General features: G+C 46.4%; 1 protein-coding gene across 1 annotated transcript; it reads left to right on the top strand.

Moving 5' to 3' along the window:
• LOC147620122 (putative serine/threonine-protein kinase PBL7) lies at positions 1 to 22,897 on the top strand. Its single transcript, XM_086772310.1, has 7 exons — positions 1 to 551; positions 775 to 1,013; positions 1,791 to 1,923; positions 20,524 to 20,782; positions 20,978 to 21,110; positions 21,520 to 21,609; positions 21,696 to 22,897. The coding sequence occupies exons 1-7, from the start codon at positions 317 to 319 to the stop codon at positions 21,882 to 21,884; spliced, it is 1,278 nt and encodes a 425-aa protein (XP_086628436.1). The 5' UTR covers positions 1 to 316; the 3' UTR covers positions 21,885 to 22,897.
• The last annotated feature ends 3,293 nt before the right edge of the window (positions 22,898 to 26,190 follow it).

Raw genomic sequence — 26,190 nt, 5'->3', positions numbered from 1 at the left:
CAGCCAGCTATTATACCACCCAGTTCTAGTAGGTACTTCCACAGGTGTCTAGAACAGTACTCTCGAGTCTTAACTACTACGATTTTTAAAGGCCCCTGGAGGCCATGCCTGCCACTGCGCTAGCTTATTAGCTGCAATCCCCATGATGATTCCTGTCTCCAAAGCTAGCTCAATTGCTCACCATCTGCTATGCGCACAATCCCTCGTGAATCCATAATCGAATCCTAATTGCATGAGCTTTGCATGCTGCTTAAGTATAACCTAATACAGCATGCATCGTTAATTATCCCTAAAGCCTTCTGTTTTGTACGGTTTAATGACTATTTTAGCAAGGCCAAGGAGGCTTAATGCGGCAATGGCTTCTTCTCCCCTCTCCATTCAACACCCTCAGCAAACACAGAACCAGCAAGGCCACAGCAGTAATGTGGCTGTTATAGTTGTTTCCATCATTGCAGTTTTGGCTATGTCTTCTTTGCTAGTGATTGCCTTATACTATTATTATGCAAAAAGAAAGAATGAGGACAAACGAACCTTCTCTCAAGTAAGCCAAGGTAAAATCGCTCGAATTTACACTTGTCGCTCTCTCTGTGCTCTTATAATAAGAGGGTTTAATCACATATATGTGAGTTTAAGATGATTTTACCAAATGTTTATCCTAATCAAGGGGCCTTCATAGACTGTCATCCAAGATTAAAGTATTTAAGTACCCTTATTGTGGTGGATTTCACCTTTGCTTAAATTCACTAAAGTATTTTCTTTCTCCATGTTATGCAGATTTCCAAAAGAGCGCAACTCAGTACATGCTTCCTGCAATGCACGTTTCTCCAACAGAGGCCCAAGTGTTCACTTACAAGCAATTGCAGTTTGCAACAAGTAGTTTCAGCTTTGCAAATGTGATAGGCCATGGTGGCTTTGGCTCTGTGTATAGGGGCGTTCTCCCGGATAACAGGCTTGCTGCCATCAAACAGTTAGACAGAGCTGGCAAGCAAGGAGACCACGAGTTTCGAGTGGAGGTACCTCTTCCACTCTTGTCATGATACATGCATTTCTACGGATTTTTTCATGTTTACATACACTTTTATGATGCTTCAAACATGGTTTCTATGTTCAAATATGCGGACACCATGAGTTTTGCATAGAGATAGCCTCTCGTTATGTGTACATGCATTTCCATGTTGCTTCAAACATGGTTTGCCATGTTAAAGGCCACACGTCTCGTGTTGAGGTACCCCCTTCCAGTCTTCTCATGTGTACAGTCATTTCGATAGTGCTGCAAACATGGTTTTAGATGCTGAAGACCGCTAGTTTCACTTTGAGGCATTTCCTCATGTATACATGCATTTCTACTGTGCTTCAAACAATGTTTCCCATGTTGAAGACCACAGTACTCTCTTCCACTTGTCTCATGTTGTATACATGCATTTCTACTGTGCTTCTTCCACTTGTCTCATGTTGTATACATGCATTTCTATGGTGCTTCATACATGCTTCCCCACGAGTTTCATGTCGAGGTACCCCCTTCCACTTTTCTCTTGTAAACATGCATTTCCATGGCACTTTAAACATTGGTTTCCCAAGTTGAACATGTGGAAACCATAAGTGTGCATCGAGGTACATCCTTTCACTCCTCTCATGTTGTATACATGCATTTTCTTGGCTACTTCAAAACAGAGTTTCCCTTGTTGAAGAATGTACAAATGCAAACAAAAACAAAGAATGAAAAGTTGTTTCCTTTGATTCTTTATGTGTAATGCCTCACATCTTTTCCCGATCACATACTTTCGGTACAGGTGGACCTGCTCAGCCACTTGCATTCCCCTTATCTTCTTGACTTGATAGGATATTGTGCAGACCAAGACCACAGATTGCTTGTTTATGAGTACATGCCAAATGGTAGCTTGCAAGAACATCTGTACTCTGATGGTAAGATTTCTTTTCACCATTGCACTAATATTTATTTCTAGAACATGAAAACTAGTTTTTGAGCTTTTATTGTTTCTTCCATCATGTTTTATTAAAGCCATTTGCAAGGTCTCTCTTGTGTTTATCGAACTTTATGCCATGTCCACCCTAAGAAGATGGGCACTAGTAGGACACTTTGTGCTAAGAAGCCTAAACAACTGGTAGGAAGCTGCAGATTTAAGCTGCGGATTTGGCACATTGTCGAAGCAGCTGAGGAGCTGTTTGCAGTGGTCTCAATGCTTGGGAGACTGAACGGTAGGTATTTCTTGAAAAATATCACTTATCAATGGCACAAAGATAAGCATGCAATACCTCGTTGGTATTATGATGACTTTGTGACCACAAGTTGTAACTCCTTTGGGTGGGAAGACCAAGCCGACCTCTGGCAGTACCAAAATTGCAACTACAGAAGTATCTACTCTTGGGGACCTCTGGCAGTACCAAAATTGCAACTACAGAAGTATCTACTCTTGGGGAGAACAAAAAAAAAGTCCATTAGCTTGCCCAATTTATTATCAATTATGAGCTGATGTGTAGAAGTCCTTTTTTGTAATGCTCTATGCAAACCATATCTGCACTTTGCCTCTTGAATTAAGACATGCATTTGCGGTTCATCTCACCTTTGATTTGCGTAATGTTTTGCTTCATGCATTAAACTTGCACCTACACCCATTTGGAGTAGGTACTTCTAGCTTGGTACATCCTGAGGATGTGGTGAGACGGAACCCTTGATGTGGTTGTGGATGAAAACTTGGAGTTAAGAAAGGTGGTCTCAAAGGCACTTGGGGCTGACTATTACTGTGGTGTATCAATTGAAGAGGAGAGCTGAGAGATATACACCAGACACAGCATTGGGTCCCAATACCCACTGAAGTGTCCCAACCTTTTAGTGTATTTTCTTTATTATGAAGTTGAAATATGTATAATACAGGAGTTGCCCTTGACTTGAAAATGACTTCAGCATACCCAGACTGAACAGTAGGCTCACTTGCTGCTCCAAATGGGTCTGTGCTGGAACAACTGCTTACTGAGTAAGCTCTGGATTACCCTGTCTAGCCAGGTCTATCAAAAAATTCTTGCTTGTGTCCATCTACCTTGACATGGGAAACTTGCCTGGGGGCTGATCTACCTTGATGTTTGGTGACCAGAACTTGGCCTCTAATAAGCTGCCAGGACATCTGTACAAATTTCAACTTCAAGTGGGTTACAACTGTGCGTGACCAGAATACCATGGTTCTACTCTCATAAATCTTCTGCATTTTGTTTGCGCAGCTCTAGAAGATCCTTGTACACGGGCCCTGTGTGAAAATATGCCAAAATGATATTTTACCCAGCCCAAAAAGGGGCTTTTTATTTGGGATTTTGGTCTTGTGCTGCTGGCCGACAGCCTACTCTGGGCCGACCAGCAGCCCAACAAGCATCGCTTCATTAGCATAAGAACAACATATAATCAACACATGTCGACTTCTGCTGCCGGCGCTTCCTCTGCAACAGGCTGAATCATCATCATCATTCTCCAGCAGCAGGACCTGTGGGCTTCGTCATCTTCAAGCAGCGCCCTCAGCATACCACAGCGCCCTGTTTGATCCTATATGGCAGCGCTCCATCTCCCTGCAACAGCGACCTGGTCTGTGATGCGAGCCTTCGTCACCGGCCGTGCTTCAGCTCCAACCTCATCTTTGCTTCTTTGATGGTCTACTACTCAGAGTCACCTCACTTCAGAGGGCCTGTTGTACTGGATTTCATTCACCATTATACATACACTCACTCATCCATTTCATGCTGTGTTGATTTGCTATGATCTCTCGCACATCTGGTCCTTCCGTCCTTTTGCCCTCACATGGTATCAGAGCTATCGTGAGCAAAGGGATTGAAGACCTCGAGAGAACATAGAATGGATCGTCTACCCGCGATTTCGGAGGACCAACCTTTCTCACCAGATGTTGATTCTCCTTGCTCAGATTTGGACCACATAGGGGATGGGACTTCTTACTCATTGGAGAGCCCCGTTCAAGGTCTTACATTGGGAGACGATCAACCTGTCTACACCTACTCACCCTCTACACCTTTGACATCACGAACTTCCTCTCGGAACTTATCAGACTTCACTTCCAGAAGGGGATACATGCCTTTTGCTAGTGTGCCAGTATGGGACCCTGGTATCCTTTGTCTTCATCTCATCTTCTCTCATAGTCCCCTTTTGGCGTGAGAGGGGGGGTGTGAAAATATGCCAAAATGATATTTTACCCAGCCCAAAAAGCGGTTTTTTATTTGGGATTTTAGTCTTATCCTGCTGAGGCTGACAGCCTACTCTGGGCCGACCAGCAGCCCAACCCCATATAGATAAGCATCGCTTCATCAGCATAAGAACAACATATAATCAACACATGTCGACTTCTGCTACTGGCGCTTCTTCTGCAACAGACTGAATCATCATCATCGTTCTTCAGCAACAGCAGGACCCGTGGGCTTCTTCATCTTCAGGCAGCACCCTCAGCATACCACAGCGCCCTGTTTGATCCTTGACGGCAGCACTCCATCTCCCTGTAGCAGCGCCCTGGTCCGTGTACCTGCAGCACCCTGTGACCTGTCCCTACAGCGCCCAGATTTGCTGTATCTGCAGATCTGTACCTGTCAGCCTCATACCTCAGGACAACAGTCCTCTCTGCTCAGTCTAACATCTGCCATTTGCGACATCAGCCCATCTCTGCTCACCTCATCTCTGACACCTACCTCGTGACGGCAGAACACCATCTACTCGGGACAGAATCCCTCTCTGCTCCTTAGATCCGTGTTTCTCGTGCAGTCCACTTATATGCAGATTTGCATTTGTCTGCATCACCTCACCTCCGGAGAGCCTTCGCCTCACATCAACGCGAGCCTTTGTCACTAACCATGCTTCAGCACCGACCTCATCTTTGCTTCTTTGATGGTCTATACTCAGAGTCATCTCACTTCAGAGGGTCTCTTGTACTCAATTTCATTCACCCCATTATGCATACACTCATTCATCCATTTCATGCTGTGTTGATTTGTTGTGATCTCTCGCACATCTGCTCCTTTCGTCCTTTTGCCCTCACATGGTATCAGAGCTATCGTGAGCAAAGGGATTGAAGACCTCGAGAGCACATAGGATGGATCGTCTACCCAAGATTTCGGAGGACCAACCTTTCTCACCAGATGTTGATTCTCCTTGCTCAGATCTGGACCACACAGGGGATGGGACTTCTTACTCATTGAAGAGCCCCGTTCAAGGTCTTACATTGGGAGACAATCAGCCTGTCTACACCTACTCACCCTCTACACCTTTGACATCACGACCTTTCTCTTGGAACTTATCAGACTTCGCTTCCAGAGGGGGATATGTGGCTTTTGCCAGTGTGCTAGTATGGGACCTTGGTATCTTTGGTCTTCATCTCATCTTCTCTCATAGTCCCCTTTTGGCCTGAGAGGGGGGCTGTGAAAAAATACCAAAATGATATTTTACCCAGCCCAAAAGGGGTTTTTTTTTTGGATTTTGGTCTCGTGCTGCTCGCCGATAGCCTACTCTGGGCCGACTAGCAACCCAACCCCATATATATAAGCATCGCTTCATCAGCATAAGAACAACATATAATCAACACATGTCGACTTATGCTGCCGACGCTTTGTAATATGCGGAAGCTTCGGAGAAGAATCGGTAACTTCAATACTCAGAATTCAGCACTCTTTTCGCGACGGAAAGTAACGCACAAACTGAAAGGAGAATTGCAGAAAATAGAGAGAGAGAGGGAGAGGTGGAGAGGACACAGTATTGGGTCTCAATTACCCTCTGTAGGGCCCCCACCACGGATGGTGTATTTGCTTTATTGAAATGATGAGAAATCTGAAAGAAAATACAGCAATCTTGGACCTTTTCTTGGCTGGGAATACCCTGCCCTTGACCTGAATCCTTCACCCCTTTGCTTAGCACCCTCTTGGCTTTGTCTAGCCTCTTATGCTTGAGCTCTTGGTGGAGAATGAGATGAATGAATGGGATTATGGGCTAAGCCTTTTATACTACTCCTCATGAGCAGTCGGCCAGCATACATCCAGGCGGCCAGCATAAAAGTCCCACGACTTATGCAAATTCAGCAATAAATGCTAAAATAAATCCCATAAATGCTGCGTTTTATTCCTAGCTAGCTGGGAGGTGATGCGCCTGCATTCCAATGGCTGGGCAAGCCTTTTGCACACATCCCAAGGGCTGGGCAGCCTGTATGGGCTGCCCCATACTTGCCCTATAGCCATGTAAAGGCTGTAAATTCCTGGAACTTGCCTTATTCTTGCCCTAGGGCTGTCCTACAGCCCCTCCATGGCTGGTGGTTTCAGCCTGGGCCTTCCTGGCCCTCATGGGGGTGGTTCCACACCATTCCCATGCCCACACTAAGATCCGGGGTAGCCCTATGGACTGGCCCCTTGTCCTAAACACTAACTACTCAGTGATCTGGCATCCGGTACCATACCAGATACACATAATCACTGACATCATTCTAGAGGGAGACTCACAGCGCCGACTGGCACTGTTTCTTCTGCAGGACAGTGCACACCTGACCTTGGACTCATGTGCAGGAAGGACAATGCACACCTGACCTCGGACGACTGAGATGGATCCCTGGCTGACTCGTCCCGGACTGGGCTCACATGGGACCAGTTCACCATCCCAGGTCCTGCACCTTCTGTATAGAAATGTCTACGTGGCATCCAAGTGCGGGATGCACGTGACATCCCCTTCTGCTTAACTTGACGGAAGCTGCATAGCCTCCAAACAAATAATCCGTCAATAACGCTGGATAGTGTTCGAAAAACTCTTTGTTGAGCCATACCGCTTCATGGGTTCCTCGGTCCTAAAACTTTGTGAGGAACTGTCGTAGTCTTCGGCCTGAGCCATGCTTGAAACGGTGCAGAAGGATCTGTTCTGGAACCATAACTTCTGCTTCATCAACAATGTCTGGTTCCGTTTCGTCTTTGACTTTTAAAGGAGGTGGACCTGCATATGGCTGTAACCAACTGACATGAAATACATCGTGCATAATCCAACTCGAAGGTAGCTTTAAGTTCATAGACACCTCATTAATCTTTTTCCTCATGGGAAATGGTCCGAAGCTCTTGAAAGACAACTTTGGGCATCGCTTGCCCACCTGTGTCAATCTTTGCTTCATAATCCGAAGATAAACCCAATCCCCTTCCGAAAACTTCATATCCCTTCGGTCTTTATTGGCCTGTCGAGTGTAGGCCTCTTGCGCTTTAGTCAACCTGTCCTTTACTGACTCTAAAATCTCCTGGTAAGACTCCGTCACTCTGTTCGCCTCCGGTACTGAAGACGAAGTCCTGGTCAACGACTGGAAAGGTCTTCCAAACGTTGCCTCATATGGAGTCCTGCCAATAGCTGAAGAAAAAGAATCATTCAAAACACTCTAGACCCATGCTCTACTGAACCTGAATGAACCGTAGCAAGAGTCGGCTCCAACTCAAAGGCATCAAGATAAAGCTGCAATACCTGAGGTGAATCTGCTAAGTCACCCTCCTCCATCCACTTCGCATCCATCGGTGAATAGTTGTTTAAACTTCACAAGATAGCGACGGGAAACTTTACCTTGTACCTTTCTTTCCTTATGTGCCAGTATCTGCTTGGGAATAAGAACCTCATCAAGTTCCTCCGCTTCCGGTTGAGCCTCATCTGATACATCCTCATGCACCCAAAACCTGCTTGCACTCCACCCAAGTGGTAAGCACGAGTCACCAATGAAGCATAGTAGATCACCACTGTTAAACATAGAAAGAAGCTGCCTTCTGAACCCATGAAGCCTTCGTGAAGATACCACTGGTGACAAAGTGTCGAAAGCCATAGCCTTCAACCCATGTTTTGCACCATAACACTTCAATTGCTTCTTATTTCTTGCTGGCTACTTCCTGTCCTTGGTGTCTTTTCTCCTGAGCTTCATCTTTAGCTTTCCCTCTTCACCTCATATGGGCAAAGATACACAATCTTGCACTGTCTCCTACACTTCCTTTTCCCTTTCCACATGTTGAAGCTTTTGATGTGACAACCACGGGCTTGCTTCCTTGAGAAAGTCGATGATATCCCGGCAATGGAACCATGTAACCGGCCTTCAAAAACTTGACGGGCGGTGGAACAAACACTCGCACACAAAACACTTGATCACCCATGGGAACCTGGAAAAAGGAAACAAACAGGGGGAGCTAGAGTGCTCTTGCAAATAATACGAGGACACCAATTGGCCCCAAAACGCTGTGGCGCCCCTTGCGGTATTTCTTTACTTGATCAAATATGAGTACAAAGTACATCTTGTCGAATCCTCTACCAATAGGATCCCTTTTAGCTTTTCACCTAGGACTTTCCAAATAAGAACTCTCGCTATTACAGCAAAGCATTCCATAGAGAAGGCACACTTGTATGACACCTTCCTGCTAGAAAAGGTCGTCCCCATCTCTACCATGGATCCCACAACCCTTTCCCAAACAGCAGTAGTGTTGAACCAAACCACATGTCCTTCCTATAGTCACAGCTTGCATGTAACCTCCAGAAAAACTAGAACTTGTTCACATGAATCCAGAGGCATGCTTTCCACACGAAACCAAAGACCTGTATTTGATAAACCATAGACTTGTATCCATAAACCATAGGCCTGTATCCTCGATACCAAAGTCCTGTTTTCTTCTTGAAAAACCAATGTCCTGTTTCCATGACAGATAAATCCACATATACACCATCCAATCACGGTGCCAAAAACCCATAGACCCGCTTCCATCATGCTGGTTTAAGCTTGTCCGGTCTGGCTGTAGAGATGCCTCAGCGATGCGGTCTGCTTCATGCTGCAGAAAACCTGCCCGCCTGGCTGTCACATGCAAGTAACTTGCTCCACGACCACCAGTACCTGGACAAATTTACTGCTGCGTGCCCATCCCTCACCTGGCGTTCACCTGGCTGCCCGACTGGTTGTCCGCCTAACTGACGTTTGCATGGATGCCCACCTATCGGGTTGCTGGTTGCTGGCAGCCCGTGCACATAGCACTTTTGGTGTCCTGTTGCTGGCAGCAACCCATCTGTAGCCATGCGCTCAGCCCGCCTGGTTGTAGCCATGCGCACAGCTCCCTTGCCAGCTGTCAGAATATGCAGCGGAAATGATAACCAAACTTGGGTAGACAAGAGCAAGTAGACTGCAGAAAATAAACAGCACAAGAAACACAGAGAGATAGGTGTGAAAACTCTTCTCTATACACAAGATCCCGGAAAAACTGAATGAGAAAGTGGTAGGGACTGAGGGGCTATATATACATCTCCTAGAGGGCAGTCGGCGGCCAGCAGTAGCAGAGAGTGCCCACGTCTGGAGAAAAATCCCACGACTGATAAAAAAGCAGTCGGCCAGCATACTGATGTCCACGACTGATGAAAAGCAGTCGGCCAGCAGCCCTGATGCCCACGCCTGAAGAAGATCCAGTCGGCCAGCATTGGGGTGCTCCTGGCATCATCTGGCAGCCCTCCCACCACTAGGAAAAAATGGGAAAAATAGGAAAAAAATACGGGAAGTGTGGAAAAATGATATACGGGCGGGCACACCCACAACAGAGGCCCTGGTGTATACAAATAGACAGGAGATGACTTCTAACACCCCCTCTCAGCTCCTGGCTGTGAAACCAACCCAAGGGAGTTGGAGTGCCGCCTGAGCGTAGCCTGAGGTAGAGACTTCGTGAAGAGGTCCGCCGCATTGTCCTCCGTCGAACAATAAAGTAGCAAGATGTCACCCGCCAAGATCTTCTCACGTACAAAGTGATACTGTATCTCTATATGCTTGGTCCGGGCATGGAAAACCGGGTTCCGAGCAATAGCTATACAACTCTGGTTATCGCACTGGATGACTGTGGGCTCCCTCTGTGGAAACCCAATCTCGCCTAGCAGTCTCCGCAGCCATACAACCTCACAAGCAGCACCACAAGCAGCCCGATACTCTGCCTCTGTCGAAGAAAGGGCAATAGTTGGCTGCTTCTTGCTGCTCCAAGAAACTGCTCCTGAGCCGAGGGTAAAAGTGTATCCTGAAGTAGATCTCCTCGTGTCTGGATCTCCTCCCCAATCTGAGTCACTCCAACCTTGGAGCTTGACTCCATTCCCTCCTTTGTAAAAGAGTCCCAGATCCTTCGTACTCTGCAGATACCGCAAGATCCGCAGTCCTGCGTCCCAATGAGTCTTCAATGGCGTCTGCATAAAAGAGCTCAACAGCCCCACGGAGAAGCTCAAGTCCAATCTGGTGTTCAGCAACCAGATCAATGAACCAACCAACTTCCGGTACTGTGAGGCATCAACTGGCTCACAAGGATCTGTAACGGTTAACTTTGTGTTCGGGTCCATCGGCGAAGTAATAGTCTTACAATTCTCCATCCCAAAGGCCTCAAGCAACTCATGAACATACCGCTACTGAGAGACGAAAAACCCCCTCTGGGTCTGCCAGATCTCCAATCCCAAGAAGAAGTGGAGTAAGCCTAAGTCGGTCATCTCAAACTCCTTTGACAAGGCAGCCTTCGTTGCTCCAATGTGCTCCACATGACCGCCGGTGAGAATGAGATCATCCACATAGAGGATGATAAGTGTGACCATGCCGCGTTCCCGAAAGAGATACAGGTTCGGATCTGCAACCGATCTCTGAAATCGAGTCCGAATAAAGAAGGAATCAATCTTCTGATTCCAAGCCCTGGGCCATACAAGGCCTTACGTAACCTGTAAACCATCCCTTCCGATCCTGGAACAATAAAGCCTGGAGGCTGCTCAACGTACACCTCCTCTTGCAGGTCACCATTAAGGAACGTAGATTTTATATCCATCTGGTACACGGGCCACCTTTGAGAAGAAGCAAGGGCAAGAACGGTCCGAATCGTGGTCATCCGCGCTGTCGGTGCAAAGGTATCCTCGTAGTCGATGCCTGGCCGCTGAGCATAACCTTTAGCCACAAGCCTGGCTTTGTGTTTGTCCACCGACCCATCAGACGCGTACTTGGTCTTAAAGACCCATTTGACACACCAATGACTGACCGCTTCGACGGCCTCGGTACCAACTCCCAAGTGTTGTTCTTCTCGATGGCATCAAGTTCCACCTGCATAGCTTTCCTCCAATTATCCTGGGAAAGGGCTTCCTTTACGGAAGTGGGCTCTTTGTCCCACATGATACGAGACATCAAAGCATAGTTCACCTGAAGAAGCTCCGCCGTGTTGCTTTTATCTCGGACTCGATGTGATCTTCGAGGGCCGTCCTCTGTGGTCCACTCGGAGGGTAGCTCCGTGACACCTGACTCCCGAAGAGTGTCTAACAACCACCTAGGTACTCGAACAAATCGTGGAGCCTCCTGAGATCGCGGGGGCTCAACTCCAGCTGCGGGCTCAACCTCCTGTGATGACTGAGGTGGATCAACTGGAGTAGTAGACTGGGAATCATCATCAGACTCCTCTGCATCTCCAAGAAGTGGCGGCTCCTCGACAGTGGATGCTGGAACATGCTCGTCAAAGACCACATCCCGGCTGACAACAATCTCGTTCCTCTCTGGATCATACAACCTGTATCCCTTGGAAAGAGAGTTATACCCCACAAATACCAGCTTGCGGGACTTGGAGTCAAGCTTCCCCCTCTGCTTCTTCGGAATATGTACATACGCGTCACTCCCAAAGACACGGAAGTGCGAGACATCGGGTTTCCTACCAAAATATGCCTCAAATGGAGTCATATGGGGTACAGAAGTCGTCGGAGAGCGGTTAATGGTATGGACAGCCGTCACCCCAAAGTGGACGAGGAAGATCACGATGCTCCAGCATGGTCCTCGCCATCTCTACCACAGTCCTGTTCTTACGTTCAACAACTCCATTCTCCGAAGGCGATCCGGTATTGGCCAATTCCCTTTTGATGCCATGATCTGCACAAAACCTGAAAAATACAGTCCAGGAGAATTCACCTCCTTTATCAGCCCTGAGAGTCTTCACCTGATATCCAGACTCTTTCTCCACCATCACGTGCCAATCCTTGAACCGAGCAAAAGCCTGGTCCTTCTGGGAAAGAAAGTAGACCCACGTGAATCTGGTACAATCATCAACAAGCAGCATGAAGTAGAGAGATCCTCCCAAGGATGGTATCTGCTGTGGTCCACACAAGTCCATGTGAATCAACTCCAATGGTTTCGAAGCCCGCTTGGAAGCCTGCTTCGGAAAGGATTCCTTGTGCTGCTTACCACGTATGCAAGAACTGCAGCGTCCTTGCCTATTACCAACATCTGGCAAGCCAACCACCATCTGGTCCCGGAAGGCGCGCCGCAAAGCATCCACATTTAAGTGGCCAAAACGAAAGTGCCACAAATCTGAGGAGAGTGCAGAGAGCTTGTAGATGCCATTCTCCACACCGCCTTCCCAAACAACTTTGCCTGTCTCACGGTCCCTCAGAGCAACTGAATGCTCCTCAAATTCCACCCGAAAGCCAGTCTTGCATACCTCATGCACTGACAGAAGATGAAAACCCAGAGCAGGGACATAAAGAACACGGGAAGCATGCTTGCCCCCCTTTCCGTCGGGAATAATCTCCATCCGGCCCTCATTATGTATCGGGATAGTGGAGTTATCGCCAATAAAGATCCGACCTGACTGTCGTTTCAGATCCAGAAAGAAGTCACGGGATGGAGTCATGTGCCTGGAAGCACCACTGTCGAGAATCCATTCCCGGGTATCCTTCGCGGTGAAGCCAACTGCCTCCTCGCTCGAAGATGATGAAGCATCGGAGTCCACCATCTCCAAGTGCACAAATGCCGGAGTCTTCGCAGCTGAGGCTGAGGAATCAGCACTCTTCCCTGTCCGCGTAGGGCACTTCCTCCAATAGTGGCCTTTCTCGCCACAATCATTACAAGATCTTTCGGCCTTCAGCTTCTCTCGTTCTGGATCAAGCTTCTTCTCAGAAGACTTCTCCGGTGAAGCCTTCCCTTTGCCCTTGTTGGTATTATGGCCTTTCGACCGTTGGCCAGTTAAGGCCTCCGAACCTCCGCCGTGAGGAGGGTTCGTGAAACGTTCCTCCTGGTCCAAGACCATTGGCACAAGCTCCTCCCATGTAATGGTGCTGAGCGTGCCACTTGTGATCAACGAGGAATAGAAAGCAGAATACTGACTAGGCAAGTGGGAAAGTAACGTGATGGCCATGTCTTCGGATGATGTCTCTTTCCCAGCTTGAAGGACTTCCTGCTGAAGGGTCTGCAGCTTGTTAATGTGTTCCCGCATCGTCGAAGACTTTGCAGGGTTCATAACCCGCATCTGCACTTCCAAGGATATCCGCTTCATGGGTGACACCCTGTTATACAAAGAAGCCAAGTGCTCCCATATGCCTCTCGCCAGCGTCATGTGCTTCACATGGTTGATCACCTGTGGTGTGCAATTGAGGAAAATGAACGACCGGACCCTGGCGTTGACACGATCCCACATGTGTGCCTGTGCCTCTCTGTCCTTCCTCGTCGATAATAACTCCCCTTCCTCAGCTTCCGGCCGTGGCACCCCTATGATAATAAAATCAGCAAGGTCATATGACTCCAGAACCGACTCCATCATGACCTTCCAGATGCCGTAATTGGACCCGTCCAACTGACGATCCACTGGGAACGTGGGGAGAGTCGGAATCTTCACGTGCTTCTCAGCCATCTCTAGTATATCTGCCATTGCGGAGAGTAACCTGAAAGGGTGGCTGGGTGGGAAAAAATCTGAAAATTTGCAAGTGGCTGTCCAGCACCTTTGCCCGCCTTTCTCTTGCACCTTCTCTTCCCGATCAGCCCGAAACAGTCCACCAATCAGCAACCTGTTGCTCCCCCTCTTGCTCAGAAAAAACGCCCAAGATCTCCTAGAGCCTAGGGCTCTGATACCATGTCAGAATATGCAGCGGAAATGATAACCAAACTTGGGTAGACAAGAGCAAGTAGACTGCAGAAAATAAACAAAACAAGAAACACAGAGAGATAGGTGTGAAAACTCTTCTCTATACACAAGATCCCGGAAAAACTGAATGAGAAAGTGGTAGGGGCTGAGGGGCTATATATACATCTCCTAGAGGGCAGTCGGCCAGCAGCAGAGAGTGCCCACGACTGGAGAAAAATCCCACGACTGATAAAAAAGCAGTCGGCCAGCATACTGATGCCCACGACTGATGAAAAGCAGTCGGCCAGCAGCCCTGATGCCCACGCCTGAAGAAGATCCAGTCGGCCAGCATTGGGGTGCTCCTGGCATCATCTGGCAGCCCTCCCACCACTAGGAAAAAATGGGAAAAAATACAGGGAGTGTGGAAAAATGATATACGGGCGGGCACACCCACAACAGAGGCCCTGGTGTATACAAATAGACAGGAGATGACTTCTAACACAGCGCCCAGTAGCAGCAGCAACTGGCGGCAGCAGAGCAGTAACACCACCCGGCGGCGGCGGTGGCAGCAGCAGCGGTTGCACTCGACGGCAGCAGCACCTGAAGCTCTTGTGCAGCTGCCCTGCCTGAAGCCTATGCACACAGCAGCCCTACACACGGCGACCTTCTCAGTAACGAAGGATGCGCCTACCATCTCACCATGCGCCACGCCAATGGCGACCTGCTCCAATCCACCACCCTTCGCCCTTTTTTTATGAGGAGGTGATGCGCTTTCTCTCAAAAACACCAAAAGCAAGGATTAAAAGAAACGCATGCGTTTGTTTACATCACCTCACCTTTGGAAAGCCTTCGCCTCACATCGACGCGAGCCTTCGTAACCGATTGTGCTTCAGCTCCGACCTCATCTTTGCTTCTTTGACGGTCTACTACGCAAGAGTCACCTCACTTTAGAGGGTCTCTTGTATCGGATTTCATTCACCATTATACATACACTCATTCATCCATTTCATGCTATGTTGATTTGCTCTGATTTCTTGCACATCTGGTCCTTTCGTCCTTTTTCCCTCACAGGCCCAAGTGGCCAAAATATTATGAACGATGTCACTCCATATACTGCAAATACATTGGGTGTCATAAACATGAATACCCTCGAAGGCCTCTGAGCATTTGGTCTTCCAGATAAGCCATGTCATGATACTAGCAATAATCTCCCAGGTGGTGTCAATACTCAGCAAAGGTGGTGTGTGTTGTAACTGGGGGATATCCTGAAGCAAACATCTCTGAGCTATGCCCCTATCGACAAGTATAATAGGATCTGCTTCCCCTGCCCTCGAAAACAAGCTGTGGGCCAGACTGAGTCAACCATGCAATAGCACCCCAAGTAATATAGATAGGATCACTCCTCAATCTGCCCAAGAGCTGGGCTATAGATACCCAGATCCTTCCTGCTATAGAAGGATCCCAGCACCTGAAGGGCATGTTTGTCCTCCCAAAAAAACTCCCAACCTAGGAAAGATGAAAGTTTCCAAAGCAACTCTAGCCCCGGTATTTGATGTGCCATTATGGCCTGACGATCAGAAGTAAGAACATGATGGCACATGAAATCCTTCCTGGGCTCAGTATCAAGAAGTACCAGGAAGGAATGCTCTAACCACCTACTTTCAAACTCATCCACGTAGAATCTATGAAGTCGAGAGAGGGTGGGGCTAGTGCTCCTCCTATTGGACCGCGAGAAGCACAAGCTCCCGGGGCTGCGCCCAAACTCTGGTAGATAGATGCCAAGGGTCCTATCCCCTGAGTGCCAGGATCAACTCCTCCCATGTAGAGTACTATGTGCCTGAGATTGTAGCCGTTGTTAGGAGAAAGAGAAATTGCTTGGTGTGATTGTTGGAGCAGTAGTAGGGTCCCTTGCTTGTAGGTGACAAAGTGGTATTGATCATCTACACGTGTGGTGGCATGGTGATGGGCATGTTGGATAGGCGGCATAATGCTGATATGGAGGTCGAGATGGAGATAAAGGTAGGAAAGATGATGGGCGAGTATGGGGCTGGATAGCCCACATGGCATGGACTCAGCTGCCGACTGCCTGAGGAGTGGGCGATGGCATATGGGGCCAACCTTAGTAACTATGGTGGGCTAGTGGTTGATGACAGAGATAGGGGCGGCTGCCAACACAAGTCGACGTGGTGAGAAGGGGGTGTGGCATAATGGCCACTTGGCATGCTTGCCTTGCTTGCTTTTGGTGCTCGTAGCCTCACACTATATAAAAGGATCTTGAGAGCAGTTGGAGGAAGCTAAAGACCGAGAGGCTGCTGATAAAAAAAGGGTGGAGGGAAGGCCGTTATGCTGTCATTCTAAGGAGAAGGACCGTGGACTGCTTCCTTGAAGGTTGAGAGTAGTTGGGAAGGAGGGCAACTTGGCAAGTAGGGTGATCATCATCATAGACCATCTCGTGAAGACTTGACAGTGTGAAGGAGGCTTGTGGTACTTCAAACCATTCGGATAGTTGATTTACTGCTGTGTTTCCAACTTCTCGGTGTGCGTGTGTGTTCCAGCAGAATTTCCTTGAGCTATCATGTATTTGTCCCCTGATGCCACATGGAGTAATTGATGCTGAGTTGTTTTCGAAGACGAAGATCTTGACTGAATATCCTTTCACCTACATGAACCTTTTGTATTTTGGAATAACGCCTTAAGAGAAGCTTTGTTATCAACATTGCTTTGGCGCCCACACTTTGGTAGATCATGTGCATGTCCTTTCCTTGGGGTGTTTCTGAGTGAAGGATCAAGTGTTGAGTGTTGCAGGTGTTGTGTGTTAATGGGTTGACATACAGTGTTGATACGAGGGTTATAGAGGCAATTTCATGTTCAATGCTCTACCTAACACTGTTTTGGTGAAGCTCTTACTCATTAAAGACAATCCTTCGGCTTGTTGTGAAGTAGGAGAGAAGTGAAGAAAACAAAATCTTTGCTATGTGTTTGTAAGGATCATGTGGTGTGAAACTTGGCTTGGTTGTAAGCTTCCTAAGGTCGTAATCCCAGTTGTGTTGCACTGGTTGTAATCCCTTCGCGGTAATTCCAAGTCAAAGATTTTGTTTGTAGAGTTGTTGTGTTGTCAAAGATGCTGACATGGCTCAGGACTTCCCTGAGTTTAATGGGTTACCTAATGAAGATGTGAATAGGTTCCTGGAAATGATAGAGTTTGCAGCATTCTTGAAAGGTAAAGACGATCCTGGCATGGCAAAGAGGTGGTTCGAGGGCTTTGTTGCATCCTTGAAGCTGGGTGTTTCTCCAGTTCAATTGGATTATCATGGTGCTAAAATTGCACTCGTGACTTAGTTCCATTGAGTGAGAGCACCTGAATTGATGTGGCACGAGATCTTGGCTGTACATCAAGGAGAGGACCAAGCAATTGAAGGTCGTGCAGCAGATTTGTCGAAGCTTTGGAACCAGTGGAGAGAGTCTCTTGGCAACAAGGCTCCCCCCTCAATGCTAAAGAAGGAAAGATTCATTTCGGGTTTGAGGAAACCACAGTGGAGCTAAAAAAGCCTTGCACTTTTGAAGATGCAGTGAAGATTTCTCAAGAAAAGGAATGGAAGATGTTCTGGATGGGCTTAATCGATGTGCCTTCCTTGAAGGAAAAACCCATATCTCATATGCCTGTGTATGCGATGCCATCTTCATATGTGTATGCTTGCCCTGTAAGGCCAATGTTAATCATGCTGATCTTGGAGTCAAAAGGGGGGGGCAAGATCAGCCCTTGATGGAGTCCAAACCACTTGCTTCTCTTCTAATGTTCGTGCTGAAGGTGGTCAATTGAATGTCTCACCCATTGATGTAATTGCCCAAAATGTTTGTGTGCTTGGTGATGTTCTTGGATGTACTCCCTTGAATCTTGTTGTTCCTGCCAATGTAAACAACCACGTGTGTACTAGGGACGAAGACCCTATTCTACTAAAGGATGTATGCTTTGAAGAGCCTGTCCAAGAAGATCATGAGGAAATATCAGAATCTCTAGTCACCTACGACTATATTTCCTTCCAACAAGACGATGAAGAGAACTCCAGTGTGTGTAGCTCTGAGGAGGATAAAATAATCTCCTTAATCAAGGAAGAGGAGAGGGAGTGGTGTGATGTTGCAATCCAAGGTGAGGTCCCTGGCAACTCATGAGATGAGTTTATGGAGATAGTACATGAGGCCCAGGAGGAGTTGTTAGGTTATCCTGATGGGGCTTCCATAAAGATCTTCGAAGACCAAGAGGGGGCTAGGATTTCTCAAGGAGGACTAATGGAAGGGAGTGAGTTTGATAACGATGTTTTTCCATTATTGGCAGGTGATGTGGATGAAGAACCCAATGGTTTCCCTACAAACCCTAATGCTCACATAGACACTGAAGATGCCTTGGGTCACGAGGAAACTCACGAGCTTCTCGATGTAGTGGATCCCTTCCCCAAGGTGCAACAGCACGTGCTAGATACCCTTCAAGAAGATGAGCCTATGGACCTTAGGCATCAAGATAACAGGTTGAATTTGATGGGGTTGGAGGATGTTGATGAGTGGAGCTCTTTTGCAAAGGGAGGGATAGATGATGACAAGTTTGCCTGGCAATGGTGGTATGTGCAGATACCTACAGAGGTACAGAGGTGCATTGGATCTTCGGTGGAACTCCAATGCAAGTACAAGTGCTAGAGTGTGGGAACCGGATGCTCATGAACTGGCAAAGTTGCATATTTGGCCTTTGATCGAGGAAAGGAAAGGAAGCTTCAAGCTTTACAAGTACCCAAAGTGTTTGATCTGGGAGGATGGATTCACTTAGATGCCTATTCAGAGTATGTTTGTGAAGAAGCTTCTCAAGCACTCTTGTATGTCAAGAAGGAAGAAGAAGAAGCTTTGGAATACTAGGCACAGGATGGGTGTGTTAGCAATGTGTGGGATGAGTTCATGCAGCTTGTGTATGAAGAGGATTTATCAGACAAGGTTGAGGATGTTCCTTCTGAAGACCGAAGTGTTGTAGTGCCATGTGTCTTAACCAAAGATCATGCAGGTTGCATCAAAGCCGATGAAGGACATGTTTGGCACGAATAAAGGAATGAGGGTCCTGACTCAAGTTTGCCTCAAGCCACTTTGCAAGAAGAAGATGTAGGTGCAGAAGTGATTCCTTTTCACCATCCAAAGATTCCTTCTTCTTCGGACATAAGATGGCTAGATGATGGACTGTGGTTGTCTCTTGATGATGATGAGCTTGAATTGGGTATGTTCCTTACCTATGACGACAAACTGAAGTATGTATACGTGGACGGATGACCAGATTTCGAGATTGCTGTTACTCGAGCATCATCGACTTCTCTTCTTGATTCTAGGGATTCCTACGATGCACTCTTATTGTCTATAGGATGAAGTATACTTGACTTTAATCAATGAAGGATGCTGGACATGAATGTCTCAACAGGCTAGGGGGTGGGCAAAACATGTTAGGAGAAATTGGCAAACCCCAAACTCATGTACAGGAGTGGCCGAGGCATGTGCATCTGGCCTTGCTACACTCAATTGATCTTGCTTGGTGTGATTGTTGTAGTAGTAGTAGGGTCCCATGCTTGCAGGTGACAAAGTGGTACTGATCATCTACACGTGTGGTGGCATGGTGATCGGCATGCTGGACAGGCGGCATAATGCCGATATGGAGGTCAAGATGGAGATAAAGGTAGGAAAGATGATGCGGGAGTATGGGGCTGGATAGCCCACATGCAATGGCGTGGACTTGGCTGGCGACTTGCATGAGGAGTGGGCGATGGCGTATGGAGGCCATGGTGGGCTAGGGGATGATGACAGAGATAGGCTGCCAGCACAGGTCAACATGGTGAGAAGCGGGTGTGCTAGATGGCCACTTGGCATGCTTGCTTACATGCTCTTGGTGCTCATAGCCTTACACATATAAAAGGATCTTGAGAGCAGTTGGAGGAAGAGAAAGGCCGAGAGGCTGCTGGTAAAAAAAAGGTGGAGGGAAGGCCGTTATGCTGTCATTCTGAGGACTGTGGACTGCTTCCTCGAAGGTTGAGAGTAGTTGGAAGGAGGGCAACTTGGCAAGAAGGGTGATCATCATCATAGACCATCTCGTGAAGACTTGACAGTGTGAAGGAGGCTTGTGGTACCCCTCAAACCATTCGGATAGTTGATTTACTGCTGTGTTTCCAACTTCTCGGTGTGTGTGTGTTCCAGCAGAATTGCCTTGAGCTATCGTGTATTTGTCCCTTGATGCCACATGGAGTAATTGATGCTGAATTGTTTTCGAAGACGAAGATCTTGACTGAATATCCTTTCACCTACATGAACCTTTTGTATTTTGAAATAACACCTTAAGAGCAGCTTTGTTATCGACATTGCTCTTCAGGCCTTGGAGGAGTCTAGTGCAGAGTACATGTCTATGTTTCCTTTTGAGCCTAGGCAGGAGACATGGGATTTGATACAACGTGACAACATCGGCATCATGCTAGGATATGTTGGTGTGTGTAGCCTTACGTAATTGTGGTCCTAGTATCTAAACTAGTGCTGCTTTGATGGCTAGTTTCCTTCAGTGATTTTCTTTTGACTCTTGAGTTTATTTTCACTTTTTGGATGGTATGCTCAATAAACTGATCAGGTAGGGAAAATTATTGTATACAGGTACTGCTGGCAATCCCCCCATGTTAGATTGGGGTACTAGAATGCGCATCGCTTTGGATGCTGCACGTGGTTTGGAGTATCTTCATGAGCTTGTCAATCCTCCTGTGATCCACCGTGACTTCAAGACAAGCAACATTCTCCTTGATGAGAACTTCAATGCAAAAGTTTCAGATTTCGGACTGGCCAAGCTCGGTTCCGACAAAATAAATGGCCAAGTCTTTACTAGAGTCCTGGGCACGCAGGGATATGTTGCTCCAGAGTAAGTATGCCCTTGCCAGGCAGTGAATGTTCAGAAATTTATGCTCGATAAGATTAAAACAAAATTCTTGCTGTTGGAAAAACTCTAAAGGATGCTAGTTGTGCCATCAGCTGGATTTATACTTAATCATGATAATGACCTTTTTGTGGTTGTGGATAAGATTAAGAATTGATTAGTTTTGGTCCCACTTGATAGGTATGCTTTGACAGGCCACTTGACCACAAAGTCAGATGTTTACAGCTTTGGGGTTGTCTTGTTGGAGCTCTTGACAGGACGTGTTCCGGTGGACATGAAAAGGCCTCTTGGTCAAGGTGTGCTAGTATCTTGGGTAATCTCTCTCTCTCTCTCTCTCACGCGCGCGCGCGCGCGCACACACACACACACACCAACCATGCATGCACGCTTGTGCATGTGCACAACGCGTGCAGGTGCAAACACATTAATTTGCTGGAACTTTGCATACATGTCTTCTTAGGCAAATCACAGCTTGGACAAGGGTAATGGCAATCATTCCAATTGGCATTTTGATCTTGAAGGATAGAACCTTAAGTGTCTTGTGAAACATCTATTGAATAAAGTGGTTATATCTTGACTTCATAGACTTTTAAAGAAAAAATATGGTACAAAACATTTTTACATGGGCAAAATTATGGTACAAAATCTGACTTTCAAGCTTCGTATGAGAAATGCTAATGGATGAAATGGGTTATTTATTTACCAAATTTGTTTTGTAATAGGCACTACCACGATTAACTGTTAGAGAGAAGGTAGAAGAGATGGTAGACCCTGTGCTGAGGGGACAATACACCTTGAAAGAGTTGATTCAGGTAATGCATGTACCAACAGTATTATAAGGGTGTTTTGGAGAGTTTGAGCCATCATTTCACAAGTTGGTTGATGTGTGTGAATGCAGGTAGCTGCCATAGCTAAGATGTGTATTCAACCTGAAGCTGATTATCGTCCCTTCATGACAGATGTGGTGCAGTCATTAGTGCCTCTTGTGAAGCAGTGTGGCAGCTCCCGAAATGTAGCTACTAGCTCCCCAAGCTTGCACCATCACATAGTGACCCTCAAATCATCCTCTCTGCCAAGCCCAGGTTAGCCTTGGCTGGCTCATGCCAAAGGCAAATGCAGATCAAGTGCGGAATATTATTTTGTCATAATGGTGATGGTTATAAACATGGTGTATGATGATGATGAAGTTGTGGTATAAAATGATGGTGATGGTGATGTATAAAAATGATGCTATGATAATGTTGGTGTTGACGGTGTTGGTGTACTAAACTGATGGCAACCCATCTTCTCACTTCTAGGCTGGACCCTGCAGTAGCTTGAGAAGCCACTAAAGAGCATGCAACTCAAAACCAAAAGTCATCTCATTCTTGTACTAATCTGGGTTGAGATACCCATCAATGGAGCAAAAATATCACTGTACTTGAGAGCCTGTTGATTGCTTTTCTTGTTATGAGATGAAGTAGAAGGAAAGCTCAAAGAGAACATAGAGAAGCAGATTGGCATCCAAGGCTAGCAATGGAAGGCAATCCAGGTTGGTTTGAAGAACTAGGCAAAGGTGGAAGAGGGTTAACATTAGTTCGGGCAGATTGTTTGCTTCTTTACAAAGAGGAGGGGCTTGAAATGTTTTTGAAAGCCTTTCTCTAAGATGCTTGTAATGCATGCAAGGGGACACTCCTCTCAACAAGGACAACAATATATCTGTATACACACTCTACTAAATTGAGATCAAAGGGATGCAGTTCTCATAATATACTGTACTTTGTGGATCTTGAACTGCCCAAATGAGCCAAAGTTCAATCAGAGAGAGACCATTGAGAACACTTCAGATAATATCCAGAGGTCTATGTGTTATTTATAGAGGTTTATGTGTTATCCTTTTCTTTGTACCAACCAATGCCATGCATAAGCATCAAAAGGCTGATACCAGTGAGAATACTTTAGATAACATCCAGGGGTTTATGTGTTATTTATTAAGGTGGAAATCCAACGCCTTGGTATTTATCCTTTTCTTCTTTGTACCACCCAATGCCATGCATTAGCATCAAAAGGCTTCTGTACAAAAATTACTTTTAAGTATAAAAATTCTTCCGCAAGATAGTAGTTAAAGAACATTAAATACCAAAAAAGTTTAAAAAGCATTTTTTTTTTCATGGTCACTATTCAATCACTTTTTACAAAGAAGTTTTAATTTTTGAGTTCTGTTTTGAAAATGCCTAAAATAGTTACTCAAGCATGCCACAAATATGGTAAAGAAATTCTTCAAAAAATTTTAATACATATTTCATCTACAAGAGTGTCTACTTCAGAGCCCAACTTCAGAATCTGCAGCTCAGGGGTCTATCAACCTGAAACATGGCAAACCAAGCAGCAAATATAGGGAAGAATATGAACATTTAGAAGTCTAATGGGAATAACTACCCATTGCGGAAGTGGAAGATGCAGATGATTTTGAGTACCTGCCATCAAGATTGGAACAACAAGAGCAACATCACAATTTAAACATGTACCAGAACATGAAGAGAGTGCCTCCATAACTAGAAGCACTGAGCAATCCATGGGAGAAATGGACTCCAGGGTAGCATAGACAGAATTCCACAACAAGACAGAACCCAACATAAGTCATATGCAGAGTGTCACATCAACACTACAAATGACATGCAGACTTCACAAATCAAACTATGGACTCGAACAAGCAACAAGGAGCTGATACCTTAAACTACATGAATTCTTTCTACAAAATGCATTTATTTGCTCTGCTTCTGATTCTAGTGTGTACGTTTGCACAAACCCATAGAGACACATCATAGTCATTGTTTATGTCGATGATCTCATATACTCATGAGCCCCGGCATCATCATCATCCAAAATTTCAAACTTACACTAGGACGCACTTTCGATGTGACAGATTTAGGAGCCATAGCTCATTGCCTAGATGTCAAATTCCACCATGATGTACCATACCACACACTCACAATCAGCCAAGCACAATATGCCACATAAATGTTAGAGAGAGTGTAATCCAACAACCTATAGATGCACCTTATAGATCATTGACACACGAGTGTTGTCCGCACGAGGTCCAACATCACCATAGCCGTTGACAAATTAAGCAGCTTCTTAGAGAAACTGTGTAACATGCAGAAGCTTTGGGGGAGATCGGTAACTTCAATGCTCATAAATCAGCACACTTGCCGCGCGACGAAAATTAACACACAAACCTGGATGTAGATGTACAGAAAAATAGAGAGAGAGAGAGAGAGGGAGAAAAGGACACAATATTGGGTCGTGAATACCCTCTGTAGGGCCCCCACCACGAATGGTGTATTTGCTTTTATTAGAATGATGCAAAACTGAAAATAGAAGATTGAACCTGAACCTTCTTGGCTGAGGAGGATCGTCTGCCCTTGACCTTCAATTCTTCACCCTTTGCATCAGCTTCTCCTTGGCTGTCTAGGCCCTTGAGTTAGCTCAACAACTTTGTGAATTATGAGATGAATGAACTAATTTATGCCTTGGGTATTTATACCCCCTAATGTATGCAGTCGACTGGCTATATTTTCCCTCGACTTGTAAAAATAGCATTTAATGTTAAATAAGCCCACGTGTTCACACTACTGCTCTGGCCGCCTTGTGGGCTACTGTCCAGGCCCCTACGCAGGTTGCTGGGCAGTCTAGGCATTGGCTGACTGGCTGCTGGGCAGCCCTTTGGCCTGGCCGCTTGGCTGGGCTGGCCCAAAGGCCTTGTCGGCTGCCTGGCCAGGCTCCTTAGACTATCCAACAGCCTGCCCAGCCCACACTAGGGCTGGTGGGCAAGGCCTGGGGCCTTCCTGGCCCCCTTGGGGTGGCTCATAGCCTTCCCCGTGCCCATACCTTATGCATACCTACTTCTACATAATCGTCTGACATCTGGTTACATACCAAACATACAGAGCAACTGACATCATTCCAGAGGAAGACTCACAGCGTGGACTGGCACTGCTTCATGTTGCAGGACAATGCACACCCTGACCTTGGACGACTGGAGTGGAACCCTAGCTGACTCGTCCTGGACTGGGCTCCCATGGGACCAGTCTTCCACCCCAGGTCCTGCACCTTCTGTACAGATATGCCTACGTGGCCACCATTAATGATATCTGGTTCCGCCTCGTCTTTAACTTCTGAAGGGATCGGACGACCTGCAGATGGTTTTAACCAACTGACGTGGAACACATCGTGGCATAGTCCCCAACTCGAAGGTAGCTTCAACTTCATTGAAACCTCGTTAATCTTTCTCTGGATGGGAAAAGGTCCGAAGCTCCTGAATGACAACTTTGGGCATCGCTTGTCCACCTGTTTCAACCTTTGCTTCATAATCCGAAAATAAATCCAATCACCTTCCGAAAACTTCATATCCCTTCGGTCTTTATTGGCCTGTCGAGTGTAGGCCTCTTGCGCTTTAGCTAACCTGTCTTTTACTAACTCCAAAATCTCTTAGTAAGACTCCGTCAATGTATTGGCTTCAGGTACTGAAGACGAGGTCCTGCTCAATGGTGACTGGAATGGTCTTCCAAAGGCTGCCTCATATGGAGTCCTTCCAATAGCTGAAGAAAAAGAATCATTCAAAACAGCTTGAACTAAAGGAAAATATGATTTCCACTTACCTTGCTGATCGTGGACATAACACTTCAGCACACCAAAGGCCAATTGGTTGTCAATTTCTATCTGGTCGTCCGTCTGTGAGTGAAATGCACTGGAAAAATTCAATTTAGTACCAAAGTTATCAAACAATTCCATCCAAAAATGACTGGTAAACTTGGCTTCTCAGTCTGACACTATGGTCCTAGGAATCCCGCCAATCAGGTAGTACCAATGCCGAATGAACAACTGGGCAACATCTTTGGCGGTCACATTCGCCTTGCATGGAATAAGCATAACAAAGTTGCTAAATCTATCAACTATAGTTAAGCACTGAGTATTACGCTTACCCAGACTAGGAGGCAGATTCATGACAAAATCCATCGAAATATCTTGGAAAGGTCCCTCAGGAACTAGCAAGGGCTGTAACAACCCTATCTTCTTCCCACGAGGAGCTTTCACCTTTTGACAAAAAACATAGTGTTGTACATACGAAACCACATCTCGCCTCATCTTCGGCCAAGAGTATTTCCGTTAACTTCTCCAAAGTCAAATTCATGCTCCTATGACCATCAATAATGGCGTCATGGAGAAGAGCTGCCCCTTGTGAATGATTTCATGACACACAGGCGGCCTTTGTAGAAAAGCCAACCATCGCTTATCAAAAAGTGGCATGGTCCTGTGGCATCCAATGCCTGTTCCCATTGTGTACAGAATTCCTTGGAATCCGCGTACGTGTTTTTCATGTCATCTAGTCCCGTACCAACAAGGTCGAGTCT

The sequence above is a fragment of the Cibotium barometz genome, chromosome 32 (assembly GCF_041138505.1).
Source record: "Cibotium barometz isolate CiBa-2024 chromosome 32, ASM4113850v1, whole genome shotgun sequence".
In the NCBI taxonomy this organism is placed as follows: domain Eukaryota; kingdom Viridiplantae; phylum Streptophyta; class Polypodiopsida; order Cyatheales; family Cibotiaceae; genus Cibotium; species Cibotium barometz.
Note: the sequence above shows the minus strand (reverse complement) of the source record. Positions and strands in the feature narration are given on the sequence as shown.

What these genes read in the sequence shown, in the direction of transcription:
- LOC147620122 (XM_086772310.1), top strand. Translation starts at nt 317, where the DNA reads ATGACTATTTTAGCAAGGCCAAGGAGGCTTAATGCGGCAATGGCTTCT. An exon ending in AGAACATCTGTACTCTGATG is followed by an intron (nt 1,924 to 20,523) that starts GTAAGATTTCTT and finishes TATTGTATACAG; the next exon opens with GTACTGCTGGCAATCCCCCC. An exon ending in AAGGTGTGCTAGTATCTTGG is followed by an intron (nt 21,111 to 21,519) that starts GTAATCTCTCTC and finishes GTTTTGTAATAG; the next exon opens with GCACTACCACGATTAACTGT.